The 12,819-nt window shown below is 43.4% G+C and overlaps 2 protein-coding genes across 2 annotated transcripts; one reads left to right on the forward strand and one right to left on the reverse strand.

The window, feature by feature from the left end:
• Positions 1–527: 527 nt before the first annotated feature.
• LOC105925216 (peroxiredoxin-6) lies at positions 528–5,200 on the reverse strand. Its single transcript, XM_012860950.3, has 5 exons — positions 5,001–5,200; positions 3,708–3,864; positions 2,182–2,331; positions 1,914–2,060; positions 528–1,043 (listed from the first exon to the last, which is right to left on the reverse strand). The coding sequence occupies exons 1-5, from the start codon at positions 5,090–5,092 to the stop codon at positions 831–833; spliced, it is 759 nt and encodes a 252-aa protein (XP_012716404.2). The 5' UTR covers positions 5,093–5,200; the 3' UTR covers positions 528–830.
• A 2,611-nt stretch (positions 5,201–7,811) lies between these two features.
• LOC105925217 (phospholipid phosphatase 6) lies at positions 7,812–10,947 on the forward strand. Its single transcript, XM_012860951.3, has 2 exons — positions 7,812–8,322; positions 10,374–10,947. The coding sequence occupies exons 1-2, from the start codon at positions 7,947–7,949 to the stop codon at positions 10,793–10,795; spliced, it is 798 nt and encodes a 265-aa protein (XP_012716405.2). The 5' UTR covers positions 7,812–7,946; the 3' UTR covers positions 10,796–10,947.
• The last annotated feature ends 1,872 nt before the right edge of the window (positions 10,948–12,819 follow it).

The following is a 12,819-nucleotide window of genomic DNA, read 5'->3' on the forward strand; positions in this document are numbered from 1 at the left end:
CATTTTCATTGATGTCTGTCAGGGGGCTGTGCTGATACGTCATGTCACGCAAAGGACTGTGGGATACCTTAAGGCAAAACTAGCTGCGGGAGGGAGAATACAGGCTACTTTTCCTACCTCCTTCCTTGCTGACTGCACTATTCGGACAGCACTTATAATGGTGACTGCTGACGCACTTCTGCTTCGGATAAATAGTACTTGCTATGTAAGGGTATTAGGATTGAGCCTACGCCTCCATGTGTAGTCTTTACAGTCAGAAAGGGAAAACTTGCAGAGATAAAGAGTGTAGAAGTCTTTTGTTTGCTTTTAAGCCAAGCAGAAGGAAAGACGTTTTTCCAAAGACGATCATGACCATCATCTGCTTCAGCTTCATCAACCCTGGTGAAATCCATCATGGCTTTGGGGTCATTGAAGTCTAACTCTTACTCTAACACTAAAGTCTAAATCTGTTGCAACCCAGATGTAGCTAGAATCCCTTCAAAGTCTGTCAGAAGGTGCTGGCCTGCTACAACGCTGATCTGCTCTGATTCTAGCAGATCAGCATGATTCTTGTGCCTCTTGTGATGTCACTGACCAACATATACAGAATGCTGGCTAAAAGCATATTTGGGGAATTATCAAGTGGAAATCTACACTTCATTGCCCAGCTGTGTTTTAATGATCGGTGTACATTTATTTAGTTTTAATTTCCACCACTTTATAATCAGCCTATTCTAAACATGTTTGATAAGAATAATCCTGCTTCTACATTAAGACGCTTGCATTAATTTTTATTATCACTTCGTCTGATTCACAGTGAGATGTCTGACGACGGCTCTCATATTTATGCTTCACAACCTAAAGCTCGTTTTAAGAGACGTGCATGGTTTGGGTTCTGTCTGTGAGCCTTCGGTATCCACACACTCCCCCTGATCCTGTGGGTCTGGAGTGTAGCGCAGGTACTTCTTCCCAGACGGCAGGTCTTTGGTGAAGACGCCGGCTGGGAACAAAGCGGCGGCCTCCTCCTCGGGCATGTTCGGAGGCACCATCACGCAGTCTCCAGGCTGGAGGAAAAGATGCAGTTCTCCTTTAACAACCACAACCTTTGGGTTATTTTAGGGGATTTTAGGTGACAGACCAACACAAAGTAGCACATAACTCAAGAAGAAGGAAAATAAACCCGTTAAAGCATAGCGGAGAGCTGACGAGTGTCACATGCATATGTATTCAGCACCCTTTCGAATGATACCCCTAAATAAAATCCTGTGCACCAGAAAAGGTTAGGGCAGCACCGTCTAAGTTTTGACCCCAGAATTAGTATTAAAAACCTACCAATGCAACTAGAGGGTCGGATCCATCGCTGAATGTGTCATGTGACCTAGAGTGTTCTAGGTCACAGGACACATTCTAGGTTTTGTTGTTCCAGCAGTCTGTGCTCAGAATGCCGTAACAACAAAACAAATCAGATATGACACCGGATCCGACATATTTTTGTTTCTCTGGTGTAGGATTTAATCTAGACGGCTCAATGTGGCCTTGCCTTTACAAGTAGCTCCACGACTTCCCAAAAAAAACACCATGTGAAAATGAAAAGCACCGGCAGGCCTGGAACAGAGAGGAGAAGCAGCCTAGAAGCCCTAAAATTTGCTACAAGTCGAATAGGAGACACAGCAAGCACATCAGATTAGACCAAGATTGAAGATCAAGATTGAAGATCTTGGTCTACATACAAAAAGATACGTGCGTGTTTGCTAACACTGCAGCATCACCCTGGTAAAACATAGTGGGGGCAGACTCATGCTATGGATGATGATGCTAGATTGTCTCTCCTTTTTACGATAATGCACTATTTTGTGTTGGTCTAACACATAAAGCACATAGAGGTTTTGCCTTTAACATTACAAAATATGAAGTGAGCTGTGCTCACTATATACCTTCCAGTCGGCGGGCGTGGCCACTCTTCTCATAGCTGTGAGCTGGAGGCTGTCGACCACGCGCAGGATCTCATCAAAGTTGCGTCCTGTGGTTGCTGGGTACAGCAGGGACAGTTTCAGCCTTTTGTCTGGTCCAATAACAAAAACCTGTGCACAAATGGAAAGCAGAGAGGGGAAGGTAAGTGGGTTTAAAATCCTCAACTCAGGCTGCTGCTTCAGGCTTTAGAAACGAAGCACAAGAGACTGTGAGCGGGGCTGGGAAGCTCACACAGCGAGCAGTGAGCGGCAGGCCGTCTTTGTCCTTCTCGTCGGGATCCAACATGCCCAGAGCGACTGCCAGCTCGCGCTTGCTGTCTGCGATGATGGGAAAGGGCAGCTTGCAGCACTCAGACTCTTCACAGTTGTAAGCCAGGATGTCCTGGTCAGAACACACGCGAGGCCCAAGTGAGTTATTTAAACAGAGCTGGTGCCAAATATAACATTTTAGTCCTAAAATAAGATGATCCCAAAAAAAAATTACACATCCTTTACAGTAACGTCAAACCAAACTACATTATTAGGACAGTTTTCAACATAGTCATAGAACGAGGAGGAAATATGCAGCATGTTGATCTAATTATTTACAAACCACATACTTTAAAAAGGGGGAAATATTAGCTTTTAGATGTCAAACACTGAATTCTGTTAAGAGATAATATAATCAGGTTTTCAGAGACATTTTGTGACGTTAAAATCATAAACTTCAATGTATTTTACTTGAAATGTATGCAATAGACCAATACAAGGTAGTGATTTGCACATCTGCAGACACCTTTTTTCGCTTTCTTTGTAAAACAGCTCCAGTTTAGTCGGATTAGATGAAGAGTGATCTGTGAAGGGCTATTTTCAATGATTGCCATTCTAAAATAAACTTTGGTCTGTACTTTGACTAGGCCGTTCTGACACATAAGCATCCCTTGCTGCTCTAAACTGCTTCAGTTATAGCTCTGATGCCATATTTGTGCTTGTTCTGTTGAAAGGCTAATGGGTCTAATAGGATTTCCTCCAGGATTGCCCTGTGTTTAGCTCCTTCCAGCTTCCCTGTCCCAATGAAAGAAATGCAACCCCACATCATGATGCTGTCACCACCATGGGTCATAGAGAATACGGTGTGTTCAGGAGGATATACAGTGTTTGTGTTCTACTTCACAATGCCTTTTGCATCAAGGCCAAAAAGTTTTTTTTTTTCTTATCCCATGTTTGCCTCTCTGTCAAACTGCAGACAGTGCATCTTATAGTTTTCTTCCAATAACGCCTTTCTTCCTGTCACTGTTCCATAAAGGCCAGCTTTGTGTCGTGCACAACTAATATCTGCCTTGATGACAATCCCCCTCCCCTGAGCAATGGATCTCTGCAGCTCCTCCAGAGCTACCATGGGCCTCTCGGCTCCGTCAATAATTAATGCCCTCCCTCTAACCCGGCCTGTCAGTTTGGGTGGACGTTTGGCCACGTTGAGGCACGCTTGCAGATAAACTATATTCTTTCCATCTTTGGATGAATTATTGAACAGACCTCTGAGGCCTTCACAGAACAGCGTGTAGTTTACTCAGATTAAAACACACACAACTGGACTCTTTTCTAATTAGATGACTTCTAAAGGCAATTGGTTGCACTGAGTTTTTTAGGGGTATCAGAATAAAGGGGGCTGAATACAAATGCATGCCAGACTTTTCAGGTTTTGGCTTTATTCCACTTTACAATAATGTGACAGAATATAGGAAAGTTCAAGGTGTTCTACGGGGCGCTGTGTATCACCTTGCTCCAGCCGCAGTGATCCTCCAGGCTGTCGAGGGACAGACCGATCAGTTTGACGCTGCGTTTCCTGAACTCGCCGTCCAGCCTGGCGATCCGACCCAGCTCCGTGGTGCATACCGGGGTGTAATCTCTGGGGTGGGTGAACAAGATTCCCCAGCTGTGGACACAGACGGCATGAACATTTTAGAAACCCAGTCAGGCGGGGCTTTAGATTAGCTTCAAAGTCTGCTGGAGGATGATAAGAATCTAACATTCGAATGACAGGATGTGACCTGGTTTCTTGCCGGAATAGAAGCACCCAAGATCTCCATCATAAAACTGTACAGGCCTCTGAATGTTAGATTCCATCAGAGAACAGAGAAATGCTGAAAAAACGTCTCTCGTCTGGAAGGGGTGCTATCAGAAAGTCTCTTCTTACTTAATTGAGTATAGAAACCATAACATTTCTTCTTAGGAAAGATGACGCCAACGTAGAAACGTTTGGCCGTGATGCACACCCCATCATCACTGTCAAGCACAGCAGTGGAAGGATGATGGTTTTAGCTTAGGCCACTAAAACATCTGGTCAGTTTGCTCTCATTGAGCTGACGTGATCTTCGCTGTATAACAAAGTCCTGTCGAGTCAGAAATAAGGCCGTATGTCTGACAGCTCCAGCTTAGCCAAAACTGGGCCATGAAACAGGACGGCAACTTATTGGTGTTGCATAACTAAAATGTGGTTGATTGGGAAGTTCCTAGCGTTGTGTGATAAACCTCAAACAGAATGCAAGAAACGGAAATGGTTACAAAGTTTTCGTTCAGGTCAAGGATGATGAACGTGTTTCTTTGAAAACTTTGAAACACTGGATGGACTCAAATCATTCTGAAGGGCTTCTGACCTTTCTTTTGTTAAATAATTAAAGCGGTTGGTGAACTAAACGGTGGCCTCTTGTTGGGATGTGCAGCCTGATGGCTTCTATAGCTGACGCAAAACTGACAGGATGTGGCCTGATTTGAAGACAAAATTGATAAACAGCAGTTTTTTTCAGGTGGTCAGCGATGTGACTGCGAAGCATCTCTGACTTGAATCACAGACGTTCGACACATTTGGTCCTATACATGCCGTAGTTGCATGTGTGTCACACATAATCCCCTCTCACAAGTATCTAAACTGGATTCTCATAAAGCAGAAGTTAGAAAGCAGTTAACAGGAATTACACACAGTAAAGCTTCCCCCTCCTCATTATGCTGTTTGACTTCTTACTAACTCTGCAAAACCTGCACACTGTCAATGATCAGCAGGTCTTTACTTACGAATCGCCAAGATATTCGTAGAGCTTTACTCTCCCAGCGGTAGTCTCTGCCTCAAAATTGGGAAACACGTCTCCGAGGAGCATCCCTGGCATGTTGGAAGCGTGGATGTGGCCGTGGGTCAGGCTGCGAGAGTCGGTGTGAATGAAACTGAAAGCAGAAAGTTCCCTCTGAGACACACACAGCGCGCAGCTGCAGAGGGTGTGTGTTAGCGTGTGTGTGTGTGTGTGTGTGGAGGGGTGGGTGGGGCAGGTGGATGTGGTAGTATGATGTAGTTATGATGATGATGCATTCAGGGACCACAGGTTGTAAAGAACAGAGTTGTCAGATCGACAGATTTAGACTTTCTGGTCTAAAGTGTTGAGTTATAACTTGGGGGTTTCTGCAGAGATGTATTTGTGAGGTAATGATGAGCAACTTAAGCAAACTAACTGAGCAAAGGGTTAGAAAAGGGACTAGAACAAGTGTGTGGAACCTCCAGAGCTGCAGGTGGCCTCTGTGAACTTTGCACGATGACTGTCAATACCTTTGGCTAAAATGATAAAGAACCAACTAATGTTTGCTATAACCACTGCAGGTTTTTGACAGGTTCTTTCCCCCAATGAATGATTGCATTGAATTTCCCCAATTGAGTGAGATGAACCGTATCATATTTTTTTTGTCATTAGGTTAACTGTCCTTTTTTATTTTACATCTTTTGATGTAAAATAAAACATCACCTTTTGAAAAGCGTTGCGTTTTTCTTTATTTAAAAAGCCAAAATCACAATAAAATGGGGATTCTTTGAATAATTACAAATTTCCTATAGTACAACTTTATCAGGAATGGAGAGCTGACATTTTGAACTAGACTAGACTACACAAGGAGTTTATTCACTTAACATATCATTGGCCTTTCACCTGCTAAGTACTTAGCACAATGCTAGCTGAATGGATTGAATTTATATAGCGCCTGTCTAGTCATACTAAGCACTCAGAGCACTTTACACTAGAGCCACATTCACTCAGTCACACTCTCTAACACACACCCATACATGCGCATATTGGTAGGGAACTTGGAGTTAACTGCCTTCCTCATGTAACAGGGAAACTGAAATCAAACCCACAATCTTGAGATTGCACTAGTACGCATACTGAGCCACAGTTGACCCTGGTTATTTTTCAAAGAATGAATTATTTAGTCAACATACAGATACGTCAACGAGTTGGTATACCCCAGTTCTTTATTAAGACATATTTAGATTATCAAATCTAAATTTCTCATCTCTAGAAACAAGAGTGAATAAATAGCAGGTGGACAATAAAGTAAATAACAGCAAAATATAACCTTGCTTGTTTTATTCATTACATTAACAATCTGTATTCAGATGCAGTAAAACAAATGAATACACCCTACCTCTTAATGGCTACCCTTAACCCCTATACCTAAATAAATAACTTGAGTGAAAAAAAAAAAAACGTCTGAGAAAAGTTTGACTTTCAGCTCTGAGATGTTTCTGGAGTTTCTTGCATCTACAACCCATTTCAGGTCGCCTCACTGCCTCTCAACGAGAACAAGATCCAGAGTTTGGTCTGGCTCGGTTGGTGCAGGTATGTTTCTGATCATTATGATGTTGTAAGGTCCAGTTCAGATTCAGCTTTCATTTGGCCACTCATTTTCCTCAACAACCCTCTGAAACGCGATAGAATTGATGGTAGATTCTATGACGGTTAATTTGGACAGATCCTACGACACTTCCACCTCCATGCTTCACAGTTAGTATTTGCTACTCTTCCTGGAAGGATACATGCATTTTGTTCTGCTATCCAGTCATTTGCAAACTTTAGTCTTGTCCTCGTGTTTTTCTTGGAAAGCAAAGGTTTCCTCCTTGCACACCTTCCGTAGAAATGAAACTGCTGCACTCTTAGGCCGGCTGGCAGTTGTTCTGAACGTTCTGTACTTATAAACTATTTTCCCTACATAGAATGGTGGATTTGAAATTCTTTCTAGACCTAAATACGTCATCAGACTCAGGCTGATACAGTCTTCATTCTGAAGGCCTCAGACAAACTTTCCCATCTCACATCTGAGGTTTAAACCGGGAAACTGCCTTCAAAATGCTAAGTAACCATGGTTAATTGGCTGAGTGTCTGTATCTGTGCCCTGGCATGGATGCTGATATAACCCGTGCTGGGTGTATCCCACCTCTAAATCACTGACTGAGACAGGTACCAGTTCTTCCAGCAATGATTACGTGCCTATAGAAAATTAATTGATAATTCATTTTAGCCTAAATATAACTTCTTTAGTAATCTCAGTTATGGCTTGTTCTAACCTACTCTCTGGTAGACTAGATATTAGTCACATTAACCCATTTATGGGGGTAGAAAAGTTAATCAGGGCCGGATCAGTCTATGGTTGACCCAAGACTTGGTTAGCAAAATGAGTTTTTTGAAACCCAAAATAATTATTTTTGACTCAGAGTGTCCCAGCAAATTATTTAACCTATTTATCTTCCGTGAAACAATATGATTAACTTAAATTTGACTCCAAATACATTCACCTGAAAATAAAGGATTCAAGGAACAGATAAGTACATTCTCCTCCAGTTTTTAATTGGGATCCTGCTGTGAATCCACGTGATCAAAGGGGTCCTGTTTTAATCTGACGTCAGATTAATCCGTGTCTGGACTCTGAGTGGCGCACGGAGAAATGATCAGAACTTTCTGTAGCGCTTTTCCACTCAGAGCGGTTTACACCACACACACACACACACACACACACACACACACACACACACACACACACACACACACACACACACACACACACACACACACACTTTCAGGGATACGCAGATCGGTAGGCAACTCGGTAAGTGTGTAATGGATTTCCTATTACAAGACGACTGTTTTTTCCACTGAGCCAAAGTCCCCCCTCCGGATCTCTGACCGCACTGTCAGAGGAAGCATGTCCTCCCCGGCGAGCAGACGGAACAGCTGCCGAGGAGCCGCAGCTGGAAGCAGAGCGGAGAGCCACCCTGGCCGCCGCCGAGCCTCCAGCTGCCCTTACTTCTCCCCCGGAGCGCAGTCCGAAGACTTCCCCGTCAGTCTGAGTCAGCCCATGTTTGCTATAACGCTGCGGTTCCTACTGGCAGTGGACCTGTGGCTGTCCAAGCGGCTCGGAGTTTGCGCCTGCGAGGAGTCGCCGTGGGGCAGCATACGGCCCCTGGTGCGGCTGGTGGAGTTTTCCGGGCATGTCATCCCGTGGCTCGTCGGGACCGTGTACTCTCTGCTCCGCGGGGAGAGCGTGGCGGAGCAGGAGCTCATGCTGAATTTGACGCTGGGTGAGGAAACTGTTTGAAGTGGATAGTGTTGGACTTGGTCTGGGTTGAACATTTATTCCAACTAACTGCTCTTTTCTAAACAGTCCCTCCCTGGTCTAACACCACAGACATTTTTGCTAGATTTCATTTAGGTTCGTGTTGTTGATCTTCCTTTATATATTTGTCACCAAAGTTGAAACAACGCCGACGCGCGCTTTTACGCACGAATGTGCCAAAGACCAAAATAAGACCGTTGGCAGTCATTGTCTCGCTCCGCTGCTGTCTGACCAAAGCTGTACTGATAATGGCTGTTGAAATAGCGCAACGAGCTAAATTAGTCCCCCCCACGGGTCACATAACGTACAGTACAAAAGGGCTTGGACCCCCGAACAAAAGCAACAGGGTGCATGGCAGCGCCCGTTGAAACACCAGTTTTTAAAATCCACAGTTGTGTATGGTGTAATGCGCACCTGCATGAGGGGGGTTATAGTTAATGACTGATTGATTTGTACCCTTTCCAAAAAGGTGTTGCGCTACAGTGAAATACCACACCTATGGAACACAGGGCCAAATTTTGTAGATGAACCTTTTTGTTGTCAAAGTCAGTTTTACTCATAAAGCCCATTATGCTTTATATGGATCATAAAGCACGATGGGTATGCATCAAAGGCCTATAATAATGATGATGATGATGATGATGATGATGATAACTGAAGGCAAAAAAATCCATTGCAGTAACTACAGTATCATGGGTTAATGGTGAGAAGCAAACTTTTTGACCCGTAAAGAGTTGGTCTTGTTTTAAAAAAAAATAATAATATAAAAATCCTATTTTTTCTGATTTAGCTAACCACAGACATGTTAATTAATAATGCAATTAATTAAAAAAATAGGTTAATCAATAATGAAGGCCCAACAGCATTAAAATTACAAATAATAGATACAAAACGACCATTAAACTAAATGAGCTAAATAATGTTTTTAGTTGAACAGAAAAATCTAATTTGAAATTCAAATAATATTCATTTGAATGTTCTCCCCCCAGATAATAAAATTCTGGTGAATATGTGTGTTTAGAGTTTCTCTGAGATGTAAGTATTCGTGACCGAAACCTTTTTTTTAAAATGGCTTGTAAAACCTTCTCTTAATATTTATTAAGTCTGAACTTGACATTTTACATCATATTAAATGTGAGTCCACAAGCATTGATTGGAACAGTGGTTATTTAAAATTACGCTGATTTCACATAATTTCCTATTTAGTCATGTAGATTGCTAAATAAAAAAAAACATGTTAAGCAGATCTTAATATGCGGAGATGATGCAGATTTTTATATCTTGGAGGAATGTTTTAGTTTTGCTGCGTTCCTATTCTGAATAACGGATGCGTACTACGCGCAAAGGTGCTGGATCCACAATGTTACTAATTGTTGTACATCTTTCTATTGTTTTTCATTAAAGAACTAACTGAGGAAATAAAGTATTTATGCATGCCCCCAGGAGGTCTGAATGATATAAACAGGACTTTATACCACTGAGCTTCTTTTTCTCCCCAGCCAGATACGATGTTTCTGACGCTGTCTCTGGTTCAGGGGTGGAGTGACACAAGGAATGTGGCTCTTGATGGGCTGACTCGATCCTCATCCGCTCTTTTTGAAGCTCTTTTTGAAGCTCTTTTTGAACATGTTTATCTTTTTCACAATGTTTAATTTTTTTATGTACCTGTATATTTCTTCTTCTGTTCTTGATGTAACTTGATTATTTTTATGTGCTGTGTGTATGGCACCACCTTGCAATGGATGGTTGTATGGTCTTTTGGCGCACACATGTTCAATGTATGAGTAAAATCAAAGGATCGTCTGAGGGAGCTGTTTCTGCTGATTCCTCTAACTAGGGTCAACAAACTTTCCAGTTGAACGTAATCATCTCAAGGCCGCTACATACTCTTGCAATACCACAGAAATCTGGTCTCTATGTAAACCTAAAAAAAAAAAAAAAAAAACTTTTATTGTCAGAACTGGTCCATATTACAAGTGTAATCCAACATTTTTTGTGTCCTTTTCCTCTTCAAAGCTCTAATTCTGGACCTGCTGGTGGTCCGAGCCGTGAAGATGCTGGTGAGACGTCGAACACCTGCCCAGAACCGCTCTGATATCTTCTCAGCCTTCTTTGTGGAGCGCTACTCCTTCCCCTCAGGCCACGCCTCTAGGGCTGCCATGTGCGCCCGCTTCTTCCTCGCCCAGCTGGCAGACACGGCCTCTATGAGGGTCCTGGTGGTGGGCTGGGCTGTCCTGGTGAGTCTGTCCCGGCTGCTGCTGGCCAGGCATTATGTGACGGATGTCGGCTTTGGTTTGGCCATGGGATACTGCCAGTACAGCGTGATGGAGAGGCTGTGGGTGACTTGGGACTGTCTGCAGGACCAGCTGTTCATTCAACTGAGAGAGAGCCTGGACAGGGCTTATGATGGACTGTGGATGGTAGATTGGAAACATTAGGTCAGATGTGTGTGTGTGTGTGTGTGGACACATGTGTGCGTGTGTGTTAGCCTTTGTGTTGAGAAAATGTGCAGCCTGTTTGTACTTAAACACAAAAATCCTGCTGAACTTTAGTTATTTTTCAAATAAAGTCACATATGTGCTGTTCTGGATCAGTGTTCTGTTTTCTTTTCCGGGTTTAGGAACTTCTAACCCTAAAAGACAGACACGGCATCTTTATACCTTAGTCTCTTCTCTAACACTGAAACCCTGTCTTGGAAGGATCTATAGGTGAGTTTTTAGCCCGGTTACAATCACACACGTGCTTCCTGATCAGGTTTGTTTGAGTTTACACGTGAGCTGTCAGAATCCCTAGCAGGAACTATATTTGTGTGATCCCTGCTCTGCTGGGTAGGAAAGTCAGCTCCCACTCACCCAAGTTTCCATCAGCTGCTGTTGAGTCTCCTGACTGTCATTGTACTGCACACTTCTCTCGTTTCAACGGTGATGAACTGAGGTGCCGGCTACTTCTTTTTAACGTGCCCTCGCTACACCGGGCAAACGCTTTAGGCCTTGATTTCCAAGGAGGTGAGAATAAGTGTCCTTACTTGTGCCGGGAATAGATTGAAACTGGATAAGTAGACAATACTGAACTGAGATTTTTGGTCCATAGGAGGCAGCATGCCGTAATACCTTTATTGACTCAAAGACAAGATTACTTAGTAATAATTCCACAGCTTTTATTTTAATATTTATTAACATTTATTTTGACATTTTAGAAATATAGTGTATAAATAAGCATTATTAACAATGAGTGATGTACATAGAAAAAAAACTGAATATGGTGTGAGTCGTTGAAGATTAGATTTGTTTCTAAATGGACTGTGTTTTTACTGTAATTGAATGGGCCTTGATTTTTTTCTCTCTCTCTGTATTACTATAAGATATGGTATTTGTGGTGAACTGGCTAAAATCTAGTGAAAGGATTCCAAAAAAACAGAAACAAAATCTGATTTGGCAGCAAATGGCAGTGTGGGCTTGGGGTAAATTCCTGTCCACATTTGGTACAGACACATTGCAATTTCATCCCTTTCTATCAACCAGCGGCTTGAGTCCTGTAAACTGTAATGAGTACTGTACCCGGCGGGTTTGACCCCCCGCTCCGACTGTCTCTGTCGTTGTGTCCTTGGGCAAGACACTTCACCCGCATTGCCTGCTGGCGGTGGTCAGAGGGACCGGTGACGCCGATGTATGGCAGCCTCTTCTCAGTCTGCCCCAGGGCAGCTGTGGCTACTAACATAGCCACGCCCGCCGACAGGGGGGGACAAACGGGTCTGTTGTCCCGGGCCCAGGACAGAGGGGGGGCGGGGTCAGTCAGCGCGCGCAAAATGACTACAGCAGCTTCACCAAAGTCTCCCCGTCTGTGTCACTCTCGTACGTGGCTCAGCGGCGCCAGCCAATCAGCATGCAGGCTCAGCCTGGCCCGCCCACTCAGCGCGCTCCACCCATAGACATATTATGTCTATGCTCCACTCACTGAGCTCTATAGAGATCCGTGTCTCCACTCAACACACAAACAACCGCGCTGCTGCTTCTCAGACTCGGAGAGAGAGAGACTGCAGGAGCGGAAAAACATGAAGAGGCAAAGTAGCGCCTTTGGCTCTATTTTAATACCGTAAATGAAATCAAGCTGTATGTTTTGTAAAAAGCCGGTTAAATTCAGTGGAAACACAACAAATTTATCTAAGCACTTGTAAAACCATGAGCAAGAAAACGTCGAGCCACAGAAACGGAGAGAGGAGACCAAACTTCTCTTATTGCTCCGACAGACCAGACTGACGTCACTGACTGAGGCGTTTCAGTCCTCCGGAGAACATCCAGGTAGATCAGAGTGGTCATCTTCAGCAGCAGTTCATATTAACTTTCAAAGTAGATATTATCTATCATATGTTACCGGAGCCCACACAGAAAATGTAATTAAGACCTTGAAAGAACCCAGTACATTTATCCCCTTAAAAAGTGTTATCTAAGACAAGGTAACATTA

This window comes from Fundulus heteroclitus, chromosome 6 (genome assembly GCF_011125445.2).
Source record: "Fundulus heteroclitus isolate FHET01 chromosome 6, MU-UCD_Fhet_4.1, whole genome shotgun sequence".
Taxonomy (NCBI): Eukaryota; Metazoa; Chordata; class Actinopteri; order Cyprinodontiformes; family Fundulidae; genus Fundulus; species Fundulus heteroclitus.